Genomic DNA, 21,782 nt, shown 5'->3' with positions numbered 1-21,782 from the left:
TCAGTTTGATTGGCCTAAGCTTACATTTTCTAATTGAACTTGAATAGAGTTTATAGATATAACGAATAAGGATGTTTAACTTCAAGTTCATAACATTTATATTTGTTCATAAACGGTATAATACTGAAAATAAGTACAAATTAATGTCAGAATGTAGGAAATATGTTATTAAAATTTACACTTTGGTAAAGATCGAAGATGGATGGTTTGTCTGAGATACTTTTTGAGATGGATATTTTGAGTTTACACTATTCTTAGCAAAATAAACCATTGCAGTGGTGTGTTTGATAGGTACAGTAGGATGTCATATTTTTGTATTTTTGAAATTTGTAAAAAAAAAAGGCCTTTTTTCCTTTCTTTCCACGAAACTCCAGAGGTAATTTGGTACATGGATACCAAAGAGCCTTCTATTACAATGAAAGCAAAAGGAAAATCACAACAAGAATTGGTTTTATCACATAGGCTACTTTATTGCCGATTTCGTATAAACGGGATATTTTCTCTTTTTCAAATAATCGGAATCGGTCCGATTATGAAAAAAATAATCGGTAATCGGTATTTTCTGTTAAAGCATAATCGTTTGAACACTGATTATATCATTTCATGTTAAGTACTGAAATGAAGAAACCTACATTAGCAGTATATGGTGTAAAAATCAAAAGAAATACCCACCTCTGACAATCACATTCATGATGGCATGGACTTGTTTATTGTTTTCACCACTTTCATGGCTCTCAAAGACAGCAGATTTCGAAGCACTAGCATCACCACAAGATGTCTTTCCCACACAGGAGCTGCCTGTTGACCCGTCTGGATTCCACACACCATCTCTCCTCCAACGAAGCCTTGCCATAGCTATGCTTGACTCAACCATGACAGTCACCTCATCTCCCAATGATGCACCAGTGGAATACTCCAAAGCTTTAGTAGTTGCTGAAAAGAAATTTAGACAGTACTAAGGTAGTGATACAAGCACACAGCCTATTGTAGTTACACATTTGTTGGATATTATTTTGATGTGCTTTGTCATGTACATCAATTGGTAAATCTGCCATGAAATCATAAAGGGTGAGAGCCAAAACTGGTCAACCAGAAACTTGAAATTTTATGTTAATTCAGTAGGAAACATTCACTTTTAGTTTGTATAATATATTGAATCTTATGAAGCTGAAGAACATCGCAAACTTGTGTTGATGGAGACCCAATGCTAATTTATGTCAGAAATTACGAGGGACAGAATTTGATTAAAATGACCTATTAGATCAGATTTGTCAATCAATTCAAGTTCCTTTTTTATGTTCATGAGCTACACGTACTTTACGCATACATTTTAGCACAAATAGTTCCAAAAATGTTTCCTAAATTTTGAAAAAATATCATAAATTAGGACAAACTTATCCCTCACATTTTCAGACATCTAAGTTTATTTCAAAGATGGAAAAAAATGCTGTGATAATTGTGAAACTCTCCAAGTATCAACAATTTTAATACCCTTTACACCTAAAACTTACATAAAAGAAAACAAAATTACAGAGGGGGGGGGGGGGTTGCAGCACTGTTAATTTTGCGAGGGACAGAATTTCTACACAAGACACAGAATTTCAAACGGCAGTTTCATTGTCATATTACCAAGGCATTGCCAGGTGACCACCTCATACATTGCTGAATCTTCAACAAATGGTTACATTACACATTTAGCTAATTATGCTCTGAAACCAAAGATCAAATTGTTACAGTCCTCTGAAAACTGTTGCACATGGATATACTGTATCTCTGAAAATGTTGTCATTGGGATCACGGTAAGTTCCCAATTTTGGACACTTAACTTTTCACTGCGGGGCTCATTTGTAAGAAAATTTTAAGGTTGTCCCTGGGACAACCTTGCCTTCATATTGGTTGTCTGGAGAATTGTTTGGTTGTCCAAATAAAAGCACTTGGATTTTTAAGATCGTGCGCCTTGCACTAGAGCCGTAATTAACACTAAAATGTATTGATTTAGCCTTCTAGGTGAGTACTGTAACGTTAGGCTACACAGGCCTAGCTAGTCTATCAACCTGAAGCTTAAGTCTAAATCTTAGTGACTTGTCTAACGGCGATCAACAAATCTCTGGGAACTGTAGTGTAAAGTTATAGAAATTTTATGTGGTGTACGAATGACAAGGTTCATGAAATCATTTGGGTTGCTGATTTCTGTAATTGTTTCTGATCATTTCCAGAGACAGAGGGTAAACCCAGGGTACTATATACAGCATGTACATTGCAGCAACATGAGTATATGCGGTATGCCCACATGCACAGTATAGTACTGCAAACATGCTGTACTCCAGCTAGCTTGTCATATGTGCGTGCGGCCATGAGGTAAAAATCAAGCGTGGTCTCGGCCACCGTGGTCTGCACTCTGTAGTGTACAAAGTATACAGTACTAGTAGCCATTAGTGTCTGTACAGTATGCATACAGCTTAAGTGTAGGATCTTCCCCTCATCACGGAACGTACCAAAATGTAATTGGTTTCTGATATGAATGGAGGGCGATACCAACCAACTACTTTAATTTTTCAGGGGCTAATTTTTAAAGAATAGGGATTTCCAAGTTTTGTTTTAAGGGTTGAAGACTTACGACAAATAAGCTGGTCGTCCGTCGGATAATTCCTAAGCAGGGTTTTAGGTTGTCCGACATGATTTGTGGTCGTCTCTGACGATCAAACAACCGTTAAATTTGAGCCCTGCACTGCCATAAGCTAAAAAGCTGAAACTTTTTGCCAAACATTTAGAATATAATTCAGAATATACATTTTCACTTCAAGAAATAACGTTTTTTAATTTTCGAGACCTTTGGTCATACAGTACTGTACCTTAAACCAGCAGATCAGTTTTTATTGACCATAGAGCTGTTACCAAGATCAGTGCGGGCTAAATGAATTCACAAATGAAGGAACCACTACAGACTTTAGAATTGATCCCACAGATTTTTGGGAAAATGACCGATCCATCTGAAGGATAAAACATGCCAAGGGCCCTTTGGGCAGAACTCAGATATAAAACTTTGATCATAGGAAGGACAATCCAGGCTTGTTTCATGCGCATGCAAAGTTTAGCTGATGCAACACAAGTTTTCCATAAAGTGTAGGAGGCAAAAAACTATATATGGAATTTTCATATGCAAGCAAATCTTGGTGTGAACTGTGAACCAATGTATCTGCAAGGTTCCCAGCTGGCCCTTTCATATTTGGATAAAACTCGATCAGAATAATGATATACCTGTAATAACATAACCCAACATTTAGCTCCATACACACTGTTGTTGCTTACGATCTCAAAACCACCTTTTTACGTTAGATGTGTTTAATAAGCATGTTATTGACAACTGAAATAACTACTCTTGCCAATATAAACCAGAGGCAGAGGGAAACCCCTAACAGCAGTTACTTGCTTAAAATACATTACATATGCAGCACAAGAGTAGTTTGCAAGCGTTTAACCCTGGCTAAAGTTAATAATGCAGATGTAGAGCAGTGTAAATCTAAACAGAGTCAGTGCTTACATGGTTTGGTGACTGGGAAATCATGTGACCTGATACCACAATGACAAAAGACAGACAGAGGGACATTGTTTGTTGCTGGTAATTCTTTTTGCACACTTAAAGAGCTGTACTTGCATTTGAAATAGTTCACCTGATAAATTTTGACATTTGGACCTCTGCTGATCCAAAATTACTTTTGACATCCACCCAAAATGAAAGGGTTCTTGAACTCACTATGAGAAAGAAACATGTCACATTTCAGCTATGTGATGTAACCTTTTTGGGGGATATTGTGTTTACAAGGTGTTTATACATTAGGCTTTACAGAGTGTGACCTTTGACCTAAAAAATATGATTGTTGTATTCCTAATAAATAGAAAAGTCACAAGCAAAATGAGCCAATCAAGTTTCCTATCTGGAAATATCGTTGTTAAAAGTATGTGAAGTTTTGACCCAGGCTGTTGACCTTAAATGAACTCTGACCTATACCAAATTGCGTAAAACTTTAAACTACTGTACATGCAGCTATCCTATCATGCATAAAAGTAGACCTGTAGACCTTTAATGTAGACCTTTTAATGTAGACCTTAATCTACAGGTTTGGAGATATTCACATTTTGCCCTACATGCTAACCCCAAAGACTTTTGACCTCCACCCCAAACATTAGGGTTCTTGTTCTCATAGGGAAGTCACATAGATAAATATGTGAGCCAATAAAGTTTCCTACCTGGAGATAACACAAATTTACACGGATTTCCAGGTTTTACCTAAATTGTGACCTTAAGTGAACTCTGACCTACTCCAAATTGTGTATTAACCTTTACAATGCATAAGGCTATCCTTCCATGCACACATGAACTCCTTTGATGTCCAGGTTCTGGAAGCTGCAACATTTTGACATTTTAACATTTTGACTTCTGCTGACTCCAAATGACATTAGACCTCCACCAAAACAATAGGATTCTTGTACTACTTATGGGGAAAGATGTGCCATATGAGAACTGCAGAGGTTACCCATCTTGAGATATCATGTTCACAAGTTTAGGTGTCACATACACAAACACACAATCACGATTACAATGGTTATGATTATCATCAAACCAAAAACTGTACCTTCATAATCTTGTTAGAGTCTTACATACAAAAGTTGGAATTTGCATGTGCACATTTATAAATCGATATCTTGCCTGGTCACCAAGAAATTATTGTTGCAGAGAAATGAGCCCATGTGATAGTAATAAGTTCCCAGGCTAGAAAGAAGGGGGATGGCAGAACCCGTTCCTACATTACATCGCATATTTCTTAAATTTTGCGTTTTTTCTAATTCACACAGCATAAGTCGCATCGTCTCAGAGCCAAAGCAGCTTGAAAGAGCTTTTTCAAAATACATTCTGGAAATCCTACAAAAGTCGGTAACTCCTTCCATAAATTTTGGAATGACTGCAAAAGAGATTTTGTGATCTTATGGAGCTTTTTCATGCAATATCATGATTTCATTTGATGGTCCAGCCATCTATGATTGATTATTTTTTTTATTATTTTAGGGGGGTATATAGTATCTAATATCCCCCCCAATATTGGTGGCATAGTCTTTTTGTGTGGCTGTAAATAGAAAATAATGCGTGAGATTATTTATCCAAATCATATTTGGCGGTGGCTAAAACTTCATCAAGCACATGCTGCATGAGGTAAATGACTCTTTGTGGTCGTTTCTGTGACCTGTGACCGTATAGCATGTTGTCACTCATGATTATTATCATAATGTCTGTACATCTCTTGTGTATGAGTGTAAGTACATACAATCATGCATATGATCCACATCGATATGGGTTCAATGCATGGGTTTCCATTTGGCCTGTTTCCTACAAGATTTCTAACCGCAGGCGCATAGCCAGGACAGCGAGTGGGCAGGCCGCCCCCCCTCCCCCCTTGAGCATATTTTTTTTATGATATCAAAGTTTTATAGTAGCTGTTATAAGAGGTTTTAATATTTGTACACTAAAAAATTAACTGTGTCTGAATTTTCTAAAATTCCCTGACCAACATTCTTCATCATACTTCCCTCTACTGGTGCAATTTTGACAGGTCTGTTAGGGGTTGAAGGTTTTTTTTATTCTATATTGGTTGTCCATAGATGATATTTTGTGCAACATTATGGGCATGTTTTGAAGTGAACTTATTATTCAAATTCTGAACAAATAATGGGCTTAAAACCTTGAAAAGTGGGGCTGATGGGTATTGTGGGCCGTTACGTAGTATTACCTACAAAAGCAATGTTCCACATGAGATGCGATGAGGTCGACCATGATGTGTGACTGGTGACAATCTTGAACAAGAGCCCAAGGGCACTATGGTTCCTTGCTTGTAAGGAATATCCACTGTTGGTCCTTTTGAGAACCAGTTGAGGACCAGGTGTCTGATATGAGCAAGAGTTGGCTCATTTTTTAGAACTCACAGAATCATCCAAACTGTACTTATTAAGAATTTTAACAAAACCAAACAATACCTTGATCTCTAATAACTTAGCACACAAAGGTTGCAGAGGAGTCAACTTATGGACAATTAAGATCGGAATATGCCCACGAAAATTCAAATTGACTTGAAAGAAACTATAGAGGTCATTGGAGGTCAACCTGAGGTCAAGGGTCACCCTAATGCAGGTGGACTATTGGATTGCAATAGCATAGCTGCCAACCTTCATGGACATTTGGTTCTTAAGTGATTGCACTAGTTTTTGACCCCTAATTGACCTTTGTTGACCTTGGATCACAGGACTGTTATGTTTGGGAATGATCCCTTACCCAATTCACAACTAGTCCACAAATACCAATCATGTCAACCCCTGTCAATGGTAGTTTCACAAGTTATTGCACAGAAAAAAACAAATTTTGACCCATAATTGAACTTTAGTGACCTTGGATCACATCATGGTTACATCGGAAAATGTGCCCCTACTTCATTCACAACTTGTCCCAATATATCAGCCATGTCAGACTTCGTGACTAGAAGTTATTGCAAAAATTAGCATAAGTTGGCAGTTTTTTGCACATAAGCAACCTTGAATGACCTGATGGTTTTTATCAAAAATATTCCCCTCGATGAAGTGTAATCTCTCCTAAAATTTGTATGTGCTCCAATATACACACACAACGTTATTGCTAATAAGGTATCAAAACCAACCTTTGACCCCTCATTATAACTTGAGAACCGGGTGTCCGATTGAAGTGGGAGTTGGTTTCCTATATAGAGCACAAAGAGCTTTATCACATATCAAAATATTGACAAACTTTTTTTGTTTTGCTCCGTATCTCCCAAAATGAGCATATTTTACAAAATTTGACCTTTGACCTTTTGACCTCACAGACAGATGTAATTTGACACACTGATTCAAAAAAGCAACATTACAAGTCTGTATGACCATCCTAACTGTACTTATTAAAAAACAAAACTTGACCTCTGATAACTTCGCACACGAAGGTCGCACAGAGGTCAACCAAGGACAAATCTGATCAGAAGGTACCTTTGAGATACGATTATGTCCACGAAAATTCAAATAACCAAAGAAACTGATAAAGGTCACTGGAGGTCAAACTGAGGTCAAAGGTCACCTAGATGCAGGTCGACTAATGGATTACAATAGCGTAACTCCCAACCTTGACGGACATTTTGTTCTCAAGTTATTGCAAAAATACTAGTTTTTGACCCTAATTGACCTTCGATCACATGACCGTTGTTTGGAAACGATCCCTTACCCCATTCACAACTACTCCCAAAATATCAACCATGTCAGACCCTGTCAGTGGGAGTTATTGCTGCTTTTAATATATTGGTTTTTGGCATCTAACTGACCTTTGCAGGCACCAAAAACAATATGGATCATCTACTTACTATGGGCCACCTACCCACTTAGTATGGTAATGATCGGTCATTCCCTTGTTGAGCTATCGTGCATACAAGCTAAAGCGTCACACACACACACGCACGCACTCTCACACACACACACGCAAACCTGAATACACGCAAACCTGAATACATGTTCCTTTGCTTTTAGCAAGGAACCAAAAAGGTTATGAATGAAAAAAAAACTATTGGGAAAACTTGGTTCTCAGGCAAAAGTGTACATCTGGTTGGTCATTTTCAAGCCCGTGAAGTGCCATTTCCGGTGATCTGGAGGGCTTTCAAAACCAGAAATTTTCTTGTACACTGCGCGCCAATCGCTCCACTCCGCTTAGATAGTAATATACAAAATATCACAAAGCGCATTAACAATTTTGGGGATGAAAGTTGCTACGCGTCTGCACCCAAGCAAATGTCCCCCTCCCCCCCAATATTTGAAACAAATCGCCGCCCTTGACTGTTATAGCTACATATCATAGTCATACAAACACTGGCCTGTCAAACTGCCCTGATTACCAAGAGTCTACTGGTTTGTATGCAACCTCATGCTCTCCGGATCTCATGTGCTCATCTCCAGGAGAACAAAATGCATTTCCTTTTCAGGAAGTAATTGCATCTTAATGTTAATGCCATTGTGGTCCATTGCAGTCCATTGTCGTCCATTGTGTACTATAATATGACAGAGGTAAAATCAGAAATTGTCTATGTCACATATATATTGCTCTTCTCTTTACAGCTGGAATTGGCCCACTTTTCCGCAATAATCCCTAATTTCCCGATACTTTTGGGATGGAAATTTCTGAATCTCCTAATCTTGTGAAAGCAGGTTGGCAGGTTTGTTGACATTTGTTAACCTTAGCAAGGGGAAGGGGTGGGGAAGGGAATCAGGCAAACCTGACTCCCATGTATGGCCTTGTAAATTATTATCGTGAAATTTAACCTGAAACAAAACATGCATATTTGTACAAAGCCTGATTTTCTGTACATAACATAGCCAAATCTAGTCTGGGCCTGGTGCCGCACAAATCTCCTGCCCATTGTGCTGCTACTGAATATTCTTCACGGCCCAGTGACCACAGTACTTCACTTGGCAAGTAAATGAGGTAGCAGTGGGTTGGGTCTACGAATACGTAACAATAGGCTTTCTTAGCAACAAGAAAGAGTGACAGAAATTTATGAATAGGAGCTTACTTACACAGTCCGTCGCAACTTATCAATGGTCTATTGTTCGCATTCATTGTGCCTTGGTTTATTGCCGTACAATTGGTCTCGGTATCATTTCCCATTCCACAATACTGACATCCCATGATTGTGTGTAGCCTAACCACACTGAAGTCTATGGAAAAATCTAGCCTAACTATAGTGCACAGATTTTGTGAATGTAAAAGTGCCATTCACGGTAATTATTAAATGATGAGCGTTCCTAACTCCCAACCTACTCACAAGGATATATGTCAATGACTACTCTCGGATACTACAAGCTGTCACACGGCCCAGCGCGGGAAGATCGCTGTTGTATTGAATTTTATAATCAGCATCAAGGGAAATGTTTTTGAACCACTTATTGTATTCTACATTTATTTCTATTTTTATTCTTGTATATAACGTTCGTGAACGCAGACTGTATAAGTTTTTTCTTTCGTATGAGTTTGACTATCACACATATCTATACAATTTTTTGTGCAAAGTTTTAAGAATCTCCGCTCTCGACGAAAGCCCGCAAAGCAAACTTTCACAAGCTGACCTTTGTACTGATTGTTAGTTGCACACATGACAGTAGTGGTCTAGTCGAAGATGCACCTGTGCTAGGTATTACTATAGGGGTTATAAGGACGCAACCAATTCATAGTGGGTGTTGATCTAGTGTCAAGAGAAAGTTTTCTGGCAACTTGCCAAGATTTTTGTACGAGAAACTTTTTGGGAAACTTGCCGAGATTTTTGTATAAACCAAAACACACACCACTTGTACCGTATTGTACACGTTGAATATTTCAAAATATCGGAAGTTCAACTTTTAAAAGATTGTAAGAAAGATATATCTTTTCATTTTATAACATTACATCATAATGTAGCTACTTTAACAATGATCTGTCAAACAAGAAATTTACCGTCAAATGTTTTGCTCTCAATATTACTTCTTTTTTGTTCTTCTTTCTTTTAAGATTGGTCATAGCCTTTTACCTGTCGTACTGTGTTTGTATGTGGTCATGTTAGTAAATTTTTAAGTTACGCACATCGTATGCCAACTGCACTATAACTTTTTTTTTAAGTGGCCTAGCTTTTACTTCTGTGTATATTTGGTACAAATAGGATGCATCTCAAAGCTGTTCGATAAAAAAAGTCATTGCAAATTTTGAATTCTTCAGACACATAGCCCAAGTTTATCAGGAAAATTATTGTCCAATCAAATAACGCAACCAGCAACACTGCCGCGCCGCTAAATATCTATGGAAAACTAGTACTGAGTCTCACATACACTTAAGTCTATTGCGCATTTCCGTTTTGTCTTCAGCTAGCTGACACGTAACTATCGCAAATCCAGTCCCAGTCTGGCATTTTTGAACAAATTTTGTTTAAGACAATGTTAATAAAACAAATGGAATTTACAGCATAAACTTATTAGTAATGTATCATTAGGTCGAAATTGCATGTGAACATGAAAATTAGATGATTGAAATGAAACAAAACAAACAATTTTCTCATTATTAGTCTGTGTTTAAACACTGGAAAGGTAACCATTTGTGCAAAGATAAACTACACAAAAGGTTGGCACACTTTTGCAACGATAAAGTGTGTTGTCTGCAGAACCAAAAAACGTAGCAATGCTTGTGCCAGGATCGTCCAACTTGCTTCTGAGAGTTACTCATGCATATCTTTAAGCTACTCCCATTCTGCATAGGACTTCTGCAGGGCTAGGGAGCTCATTTTACCGTGTGTGCACAAAGTGTAAGGGGTCATTGTGCAGTTGTGGCTCCACCAGGCGCAGACTAGACTTGGCTACGTTCCCTAACAAATTCATTCTATGTCTGCCAAAAAATTGACAGCAAATCAACGGAAGCAGGACACTTCGCCTAACAACCATTTCGCCCAACAGCCATTTCGCCCAACCTTACCATTTCGCCCAACCAGCCTGGTCATTTCGCCCAACCCGCCTGGTCATTTTGCCCAACCAGCCAGGTCATTTCGCCCAACCAGCTTGGTCATTTCGCCCAACCAGCCTGGTCATTTTGCCCAACCTTGATTCAATATGATACTTCAAAAGGAAACGTTCGGGAATTGTTAACGTTACAGGATACGAACCGATTGTTAAGGAAACTTGAGGATCGATCAGTGTGTCAGGGGTTAGGTTTGATAGTAAACGTTCGAATATTAAGGAATATTAAGGAAACTTGAAGTCCTCTACTTTGTATAACTTTAGTAAGGAAACGTTCGGAAATTTTTAACGTTACAGGATACGAACCGAATATTAAGGAATCTTGAGGATGGATCAGTGTTTTAGGGGTTAGGTTTGATAGGTCTTTATGAAGACCGATTCCCCTGTGTTTGTAAAATAATATAACTTCCATTGTATGCGTTAACGCCTAAAGTAGTGTAATCCTCCCTTTATACCCGAAATAACTGCTCAGACTTCGATCGATATAGAGCGGACCTCACTTTTTTATTTACCTATTACGAAGTAACCTAACCCAAAATAAAATGAAATTGAACTAGTGGAATAGAAAAATTAATATTATTCTGACTGAATATTAGTAAAAATAAGGTTGGGCGAAATGACCAACACGGTTGGGCGAAATGACCATGCTGGTTGGGCGAAATGACTATGATGGTTGGGCGAAATGACCATGCTGGTTGGGCGAAATGACCAGGCTGGTTGGGCAAAATGACCAGGCTGGTTGGGCGAAATGGCAGTTGGGCGAAATGGTTGTTGGGCGAAGTGACTAGAAAGCAAATCAACAGTAACAACTGTTTTGTAGAATGCAAATAATATAATGGCCTTCCTGTGGTCCTAAATCCAAGCAGTTGTATATTAGAACTACTTCACATGTACCCTGACATACCTGCTTCATTTGTCACTAAGACCCTCCATTCCACTGGGCGTCCATCTTCTGTTACCGTGATGGTGTAGATACCAGTCCTTGCAGCATTTGTCATGGTAGTAGGTAGGGTAAGAGTAGCAGGTTCACTGCTGATGTTTTCCATTGCTTCATCTGGTACTCTAGGACTATTGAGAGTAAACATATAACCCAGAGAATCTTCCCCACCTGGAAGAAGCACTGCTTTATCAAATGTTACACTGGCTGTTTGAGAATCACCTGTGTATACTTCAATGGTAGTTGGATTTGTTGTGGTTGCCACAGGACTCTTTACCACAGCAACATAGGGAAGATCAGACTGACCTGGTAACAGGAATAGAAAAAAAATTACTTGAAAATGGTTTGACACTTTGACAAAGAAACTGATTTGCAAGCCTCGCAGAATGATAATTAACAGTGCTGAGATAATGTGCGCAGCATTTAGTTTGTATCAATGATAAGTCATAATTTTTAGAATAATAATATCAGCAGTTACTTTTACGACGCTTAAGCGACCACAATTGTGGGAGAAACCTGCAAGGGCTTATGGATTACAACTTACACGAATATACTACACACCACTGACAGAACAACCATGCAGCTGTGAAGCCACAAATAAATAAGTGTCTGTTACACACACTGTAAAAGCAATCAACTGTAAGATTGATTTTGACATTAAATTATTTTTCTGAAAGTGCTATTTTAGATGCTCATCGGCACCTGGCGCATGTTATACTAGGGTAGTAAAATTAATGGGTGCGTGATAGTCCAATCAATTTTCAAATTGTAAATATAATTTGGAACATTCACTTGGACAAAAACCAAGGAAGTATTACTGATAAAGTTGTAGGCCAACGTATTACGTTCAGTTTGAAATATTTGTATATCTTACTGTTAAATTCACTGTCTTCAAAATAATCAAGACTATCATGTAAACTTTGAACCTTTCTTTTCCTTATTTTTGGTTTGTTTCTTCTTTAAAACCACTGGAGATCACAGAGATAATCTTTGCCATTTTCTACCAGAAAAAAAAACAAATGTGTAAGCCTTGCCACTACCCCCTCCCCCTTCCCCCACCTCCCAACAAGATCTCTGAAAGCTCTCTGAAACAAATAGAACTGCAATAGTAATGAATAAACATATATTTTAAAAGATATGTGGTGTTCACAGTACAGACCTATTTAACACTTATGGTTTATTGTGCCTCTTTATGAAAATATAATTCATAAATTTGGTCAATTTCAAATGACCTTGTACCTCCAAATTGATGGCAACTGAGAACTCACTAAGACTAACATAAATATCAAATATGATATTCACAACAGCTGAACGTTCTGACTTACTGTACAACTTACTCCATTTCAAAGGTTTTAAAATTTCATTCTTTGGCAACCTCGTTTGAACTTTGAACTGCACCAAGAAATAGTACCATTCAAAACTCATACAGTGGCATCATCTACATAGAATAAAGTATCCTACACAAAAGCCAAATTTGTTTTGGAGTTTGTCTGCTTACCTGCAAACCTCAAAATGAATTTTGACCTCCACCAAAATACGCTCTAGCAACCAGATTTTTGACAAAGAGTGCTATCTACATATAAACAATTCACCTTAATTGTTTTTGTTCATCTAAACTGCTAAATCATGAAGGGTCATGTACTACTAAATTATTTGATTCACCAGAACTGTACTTGTATTGTAAGCTATTTCCGGCTGTAAACTATTTACAGTACTTTGTGAATCTTAGAAAATCCATGTTTCACCACTTTCTGCAACTTAGCTCATCTCAACTTTAGATGAGCTCTGAAAACCAACTATATAACATCAACTAGAAGAAATAGTTTTTCAGGCCGCATTTGAAGTACACTCTGATGCAAGTTTTACAGGTTTAGGTGGTGCCCTTATTCAGAGGGACAATGCAGGTGACCCAAACATAGTTGCGTACTCTGATACAGAGCTGGAATGTTTTGCCGTTGTATGGGCGTTTGAGAAGTAACGACCCTACATTGAGGACTCTAACATAAATGTGTTCACAGATCACCAAGCTGGATGTTGATAAACAAAGTTTGAAAGGGAAATTGGTTAGATGGGCATTCAGGCTTCAAGAGTTTGATTATGTAGTACATAACCTTCCTGGTGCACAGAATCTTATTCCTGAAGCCTTATCTAGATCAACTTCTTTCCAACTTTGTGCTGTTGATTATAACAGTACTGCATGCTATGATAAGGAGTGCAAAGGGGACCCTGCAAAAGTGGGTACAATGGGTACAATGTGATGAGTGTCATAAGTGGTATTATAATGCTAGCCTGAATGTGAAAATGCAAGTAGTTGATGAATAAAATGAATTGTTTTCTTTGTCCTCAATGTGAACCCAGTCAGGGTAACGTGGTCAAATCTTTAGAGGGGAATCTATTAAGTGTTGGATCGTTTTGCCCGATCTCAATGAGTTTGATCTTTGTCAAGGTAGAGATCCAACTGGTAAACACATGTTCGATCTTTGTCAAGGTCGAGATCCAACTGGTAAACACATGTTCAAAAGATACAACAGACAAACCCAGTTGATAACAAGATACACGATCGCTTAATAGTTGAATTCTGATGGGCTGTTAATTAATCAGAGTACAGGAAAGCTGGTGTTCCAGAAGAATTGGTGCACAGTTATTTTTCACTTTCATGGTACACCAACATGTCCACACTTGGGCGTTCGTAAGACAGTAAAGAGGATCGGCAATAATTATTGGTGGAAGAAACTTAGACGGGATGTTGAGACATTTGTTAAGAGATGTCGAGCATGTCAGTATGTTACACCTGTATACCAGAAATCATCAGGATTTGTGCAATCAACAACTAGTATGCATCGATGGGAGGTCTTGGCTATGGATTTAATAGGCCCTTTCCCACAGAGTCAAAGTGTTAGTATGTAAATCTTGGTCGTAACTGACCACTTCTCACGATTTAGCCTACATTATGCTCTGAAGTGAGCCAACTTACCACACAACAACTGTTAAAATATTCTTCAGATGTTCCTATATAGCTTTCAATCAACATTACCTGGTCCTAAATACTGTTAGTGCAAGAACATTTAAGCTATGTTTAATATAATTTTGCTGTGACAAGAAACTGCTCTATTTTCGTTATCGTACAACGTATAAGAGTGACGTCATATGTATATTGTTTACTCTAATATATAACATCTCTTAGCACACAAAAACTCTTTAAATATGATTTGATACCCCTCTGTTACTTTCAACCAACACATCCTGTTTCTAAAAAGTGCAAGAACATTTCAATTATGTCGTTTCCATGTTGCTGTTACAAGGAACTCCTGAGTTTTAATTGTCGTCCAACCTATAACAGTGACGTCATATGTTTATTGTTGTCTCGTAAAGTATTCTTTTAGCATCCAACAACTATTCAAGTATTCTTGGGACATTTCTGTACAACATCCAACCAAGACACCTTGGTTCTAAATAGGTTTAGTAACATTTAAAAACTTATCATGTTGCTGTGAATAGCCGTTGATGATTTTAGATTTAGCCCACACTTTGTAGTGAGGTCATTTGTTGTTTACATGCAAGATAACATCTCTCCAATCATCCAACAACTCCTAAGATAATTTCAGGACATCCCTCTATAACTATCAACAAAACATCTAGGTTTTAATAAGTGTTAGATCATTTAAATGCCATTTTCATGTTGTTGTGACAAGGAACTGCTTTGTTGTAACTGTCGTACACCGTATAAGAGTGACGTCATTTGTTTGTAGTTTACTCAAAAAATAACACCTCTCCAATCATCCAGCATCGCAAAAATTGTTCCCAGGACATCCCTCTACAACCTTCAACCAACAGACCTTGGTACTAATTTGTGCAACGAAACTTGTTTTTTAAGCACTCTTTGAAGCCTGCCCTGATGGACTACTGTTTTCAGATGTCAAATTACGACTATATTTTTAAAACCAAGTCTAAATAATACAAAAATTGTACCTTCATTACACGCTATCCCAGTACAGGGTACAGCACACCCATTGGCACAGTAAGCCACAACTTCACTGCATGCATCCTCTCCACCAGAACAGGAACAGGTTAGGTTGCAGAAGTCACCATAAACACCAACCGGACATTGAACATCTTGATACACAGTGCACGCAGTGTTTTAAACTTAGAAATATGTTTAAACTTCAAAATAGTTTTAAAGCAAAAACAGTTTCATCTGTTAATCCTTAAAAGAACAATTTTGCCTAGTGAATTCAATATAGGTCCTTTGTTATTAGAGTTGTATGCTGACAAATGAGTTGATGCTAAATGATCACCATCTCTCAATTTAATTTATCAATATTTACGTTTTGTGTAACTGCCTTCACTCTAGGCTTAATCCACATGCAGTACCGACATTCATTATGCCAGCCTTTACTGCAGGCTACAGTTACCTAGATGCTAGCTTTAGCTAGGTAAACATATATGGGCCTTTACACAGTAAACCAACACGAAAATCAACACATGCAGTTTTCAGTATTGAAATTGGTATTTTCTTTGTTCTATTACGATGAGTGTTAGTTATTTGAAGCAGAGAGATAGCATAGAAAGTTTCAAAATCCTACATGAATTTTGAAATTTTGGTCCATTGGAATCCTATGGGAAAAATAACGGGCGAACATTGACATACACCAGAAATATATAACGGTTGTAACACATTGACATACATCACATGGCAGGCAATTTTTCATAAAGTTTAAAACATATATAGTCTTGGACATTTTCCTATGATGGCATATAGTCATACCTGCCACACAACCAAATGAGAGCACTAGGTGATGCATATCAGGCTTAGTAGCGCATGAAATAGGTAACGGTCGAGCAGTGTGTCAAAAATGTTCGACCGTTATAAATGTACCACAAAAAATTGCGAAACTCAAAAAGTATACAGTGCATGTAGTTCCTTTTGTGTATACAGATTCCTACCATGAAATAGTTTATAAAAACCATGGAAACTTCATTTGATGATGCACATGGGGGTATAGTGGTACGTTTGAAAAAGATTGACATACACATGAGTTACATTTTTGTACGTCAAACTTCTTAAAATTTGCCAACTGTGCCCCTTGTGCACCAAAAAATGATGTTTTCAGTGTTTATATAAACCACTACTGGCTAAGATTCTGAGTGCAGTAATATGGATCATATACATTTCAAATCTTTTGAGTTATGCCATTTTTTGATGTAAATTTATAACGGTCGAACATTTTTTACATGTTCGCCCGTTATCTATTTCATGCTGTACTGAGCGTGATATATACATCATATATTACTCTAATTTGGTTGTGAGTTAGACATGACTGTATGCTATCATAGGAAAAGGTCAAGACTAAGTATGTTTCAAACTTTATGAAAAATTGCCATCTATGTGATGTATGTCAATGTTTTGCAACCGTTGTATTTTCTTGCCGTATAGTATGTCAATGTTCAACCGTTATTTTCCTATAGGATTCTAATGGGCCATTTTTTCAAAATTCAAGTAGGAAGTTGAAACTTTTTACTCTAGCTCTTTGCTTCAAATGAGTAATATTGAACATTACAGAACATTGGATATATCAATTTTAGGGGTGGAAAACCTCTATGTTATCATTTCGTGTTGGTTTACTGAGTATTTGCCCATATACCAAGAGGCTTCCCTTAGTAGGCATTCGTTATATGTGCTTCATGCAATGCAATGATCCTAACACCATCGGACATACATTGATGTCCAGACCGTTCAAACTCCAAACTCAAAGTTACCTTTTTAGACAGTGGAACATCAGAGCAAAAGCTTGTTTTGCCAAATAACAAAATTGCTCTCACTTTTTGATGATAGGTGATTCACTACATGTCAAAACTGTCCCTTCTTTTTTAGTTCTAGGTTGTCTGTAATGTCATCATCGCTTGTTTTGTTTTTTAAATCTGTTACAGTTAACTTTGTGCTGCACATGATTTGGAGATCCACAAGACACTCATTTTCCTGTTACCTACCTTGACAATTTGTTCCTCTCCAGCCATCCTCGCATTGGTTATTTTCACAAACACCTGTGTCTAAAGCACAGAGATTGTTATCTGCACAATGACACTCCTGTTTACAATCAGCACCAAACTTCCCTCTTTCACAAGCTGTGGAAATAAACAAAACACCAAGTCTGATGATGTCAGCATCCAATACTACAGTTTTATTTCTCAATTTGAATGCAATTAACTTGAAAATCTCAAGAGAATGAGACATTTAATATCAGAGCAATGCATCTGTGAAAGGCTGAGTGTTGCTTTAATCTAACTTTAATATAAATTTGTTATACAAAAAGTGTTGAAAGTCATCGAAGGGTGCTCTGTTGTTCATGTGAATTTAGAAGTGTATGTTAGACATTTAGACTTTAACATGTACTAACACTAACCATCGTCCTTTACGAGACACATGCATGCCAAATAATAAAGAGACGTAAACTATGAATGGTGATGTTCTTTAGCTTGACGGGGATGTCGTTTTTCATTAACATTTTATTTTCAGTGTTCAAATGGATTAAAAAAAAAATCATATGTAATCTCAGTAAAAGATACTCAATTTGACAGCACAAATAGACCAGGAAGATACTATTTAGTGCAGATTTGTTGCTCGAATATGCTGGTTGTGTTTGTCCCTTTATAGTGCTACTAAATACCAGTAAGAGGCACGTACACATCGGACGGAATTGCTCCTCATTTTATAGTAGGCTCCCTTTAATACAACTTGTGTGCTTCTAAGTGTAATGGCATTCATTCATGTTTTGAACATACATCTTGCATATTAACATATATCTCCATCAAATCAAACATGGAAATTTGTTTGACCTGGCCCACTTCAGCTTAAAATATTGCTGCGACTTACTCCAAGCAATGTTGCAGAGAGGGGATCAATTGTGTTTATTAAAATAGGGTGGTATAAATACTTTTAAGAGCCAAGTATAGGCCTATATGTATAATGTTTGGTCTATATAATTTTAATTGAGAACCATAAGGGCGACTCCACACAACTCTGGAGAGTGATCAACAAAATCCTGCACAAGAAGAGAGTTGATGATACCAATAAGACATTTGCATGTGCTCATGGATTGTCCTCAAATGATGATGATATTGTTAATGAATTTAATAGTTATTTTTCTTCAGTTGCTAGTGATTTAGCTAAAAAGCTTCATGCTGGCCAGCATACTCCATTAAATAGCAATATTCCAAATTCTTTTGTGTTTTTCCCAACTAATGTTGAGGAGGTAAAATTAGCTGTCTAAATTAAAAATGGCAAGAGTCCTGGTTATGATAATATTACGAATGAAATTCTAAAGCATGTAGCTGATATTATTTTAATACCACTAACCCATATTATCAATTTGTCTTTTTCAAGTGGAGTTTTTCCGTCAGAGCTGAAAATTGCGAAGCTAATTCCACTTTTTATGTCTGGGGACCTGAAGCATTTCTCAAATTATAGACCAATATCTGTGTTGCCTGTCATTTCTAAAATCATTGAACGTCTTGCATATGATAGACTTTATAAGTTTATTACAAAACATAAAATCCTATATGGCGGAGTGTATAGCCTAGTGGTTAACGCCGGCGTCTCCCAGTCATGAGATCCCCGGTTCGATTCCCCGCCGACAGCAATGTGTGTCGTCTGGCAAGGGTGTTGTTCAATAACAACTTCCTGACATGGACGTTAAATGAATGTGTGCCGAGAGATTGGCTTCGGTCAGCTTGCGAGTCTATAAGCCTCCATGGCTTCTTTCGCGAGTTCCTGCTTGCGGGAAGATCACATATACATACATACATACATATATACAAACCAATATGGTTTTCGCAATAATCATTCTACTTATATGGCTGCTTTAAGTCTCACAGATAAAATTTTAAGAGGTTTGGACAATATGCCCACAACTGCTGCCATATTCATTGATCTTTCTAAGGCTTTTGATACCATTGATCATCGTATCTTATTAAATAAATTGTTTGCCTATGGTGTTCGTGGTACCGCCCATAACTGGTTTAAAAGGTATCTCCAAAATTGTTGTAAAATTATGTAGTTTAATAATTCCCACTCAGATGGTCTCCTATGTAATATTGGTGTACCGCAGGGTTCTATACTAGGACCCCTATTGTTTATTCTCTATATTCTCTTTATAAGTCCTCTGTGAACTCAATTTTTATCTTGTTTGCTGACGATACCACAGTATTCCTACAAAATAAGAACTTACGTGATACTCTTGCTGAAGCTGCTAGTGATTTCTCAAACATTTCTGACTGGCTCAGAACAAATAAACTTTTTCTTAATATTCTAAAACCAAAATTACTGATTTTTGATAACAAGGTCAAACACTCTAGTAACACTAATGTTATACTGGATGGGCATCAAGTTGATGCTTCACCTCATGCTTAATTTTTAGGGATAACCATTGATGATAAGTTGACTTAGAAACAACACATCTCCAAGGTCAGCAAGAAGCTTTCCAAATCCAATGGTGTGATCAATAGACTAAAGATTTTTTTTACCTAAGAAGGCACTTTTTACCCTGTTTAATGCTCTTGTGCTTCCCCATCTCAACTATAGTCTTCTTGTCTGGGGCAATACACAGTCAACTCTACTTAACAGTTTATTGAAGTTACAGAAACGTGTTATCCGCAATATAAACCAGACTCATTACATCTCGCATACTGCTCCTCTCTTTAGAGACTCCAATACATTAACTTTATATGATTTGTACAAGAACCAACTAGGGATATTTATGTACAAAATTCATCATGGTGTTCTCCCACCAGCTTTTAATAACTTTTATGCTTACAATTCTAGTTATCACACTTATAACACTCATTCGATGAATATGCTACACCATCCTTACTCTAGAACAAGTCTTAACCATTCTCAAATTCGTAGCACAGGTGTACCCTTTTGGAATTCTCTTAATCATGTCATTAAAATTTCTCCAACACTCAATACCTTTAAGAAAAAACTAAAACAATACCTACTGCATAGCAATCCATCTTAGTTGTACTTCCTGTTTTTATTTCTTATGTTTCTTTCCTTCTCTTTTCATAAGATATTGACTTTGTTTTTTTGGGGGGGGAGGGGGGGTGGTGGGGTGGGTGGGTGATCCGGTGATGTACTTTGCATTTTCTTTGTTACAAAGGGACCAGACCAGAAAAGTATCCACTTATTTCTGGTTCCTCTACTTCCATCTCACATATATTATATTATTACTCTATATTTACTGTTTACTGTATTTGATACCATCTATATTTATCCTACACTGTTCAAAATGTAAACAAGAGCATCAATGATGCAGTATCTCAATACTGGAAGTTTTAATTTTGATTCCTAATTTCAAATCTTTGCTCTGTCTCTACAATTATCAATATCAATCATGGTACAACAAATATATAACTTGCATTTTTGCTACTTTGCCACGTATAGTCTCTGCAGGTTACACTTTATCCTGCTAGTCTTGCCTTTAGCGCTCATTGCCTGTTAGTCGAAAGAACGACGTTGCAAGGTTTGGTAATGTCATAGAATATTTAAGAACTTGTTTTTTATGTGGTATCCTTCATCTTAGGTCAGTCTCTGTTGGACTTTTTGGTCATATAGTTTGACGTCAATGACAACAGCCAAATTAAAAGAGGCGAACAACTCGACCATATTCTTGATGCCTGCCTTGAGAACTAGGCCTATTGACCTACTGTATGTTACTGAAGACTGTAGTGGTGACTACCATCAAAACTGTGTTCACTTCTAGATATCAAAACAACCCACGTTTTTCCATCTCAATTTTTCGGACATGAAGATTTCATGGATTTATGACTTGTAAAAAATAATGTAAAAGAAGATTACAAGTTTTTATATGCAAGTGATAGGTGGCCTCCTCTTCCCCTAATAGCCACCTCAGTTCCTCTCCATTTTGTTATTTTATTTTAATTCTTTGTACATTTGATGTCAAACATTACAGGTTCAAAAGAAAGCTAAACATACTTCTTATAACCTTATACATCTTAGATCCTTATAAATAAAACATAACCTTATACAATTTTTATAGTCTTATCAAAGTTGTGATGCTATGGCCGGCTCCTCTTTTATACGTACCCATCAAACAAACTTACCCTGGTCCTTCCTAGGAAAAGCTGTCTGAACACCTGTACAATGCTAATGTGGCTATCACTGAAAGCCTAATAGGCCTAGGCCTATATATATATATATATATTTAAATTGCACTAGGCCTACAGTAAGTAGCCTTCAGAAATACAAGAATGTGTA

At 37.2% G+C, this 21,782-nt stretch overlaps 1 protein-coding gene across 1 annotated transcript in view; it reads right to left on the bottom strand.

The window, feature by feature from the left end:
- Positions 1-21,782, bottom strand: part of LOC139955788 (uncharacterized) — a 491,243-nt gene that overhangs the window by 102,549 nt on the left and 366,912 nt on the right. The window contains exons 16-18 of the mRNA XM_071955163.1: positions 17,498-17,632; positions 11,477-11,815; positions 673-933 (exon numbers count right to left, since the gene is read on the bottom strand). Of these exons, the coding sequence (XP_071811264.1) occupies positions 673-933; positions 11,477-11,815; positions 17,498-17,632 (735 nt within the window). The remainder of the gene's footprint in view (positions 1-672; positions 934-11,476; positions 11,816-17,497; positions 17,633-21,782) is intronic.

This window comes from Apostichopus japonicus, chromosome 2 (genome assembly GCF_037975245.1).
Source record: "Apostichopus japonicus isolate 1M-3 chromosome 2, ASM3797524v1, whole genome shotgun sequence".
Taxonomy (NCBI): domain Eukaryota; kingdom Metazoa; phylum Echinodermata; class Holothuroidea; order Aspidochirotida; family Stichopodidae; genus Apostichopus; species Apostichopus japonicus.
This window is presented reverse-complemented; position numbering and strand designations above follow the sequence as displayed.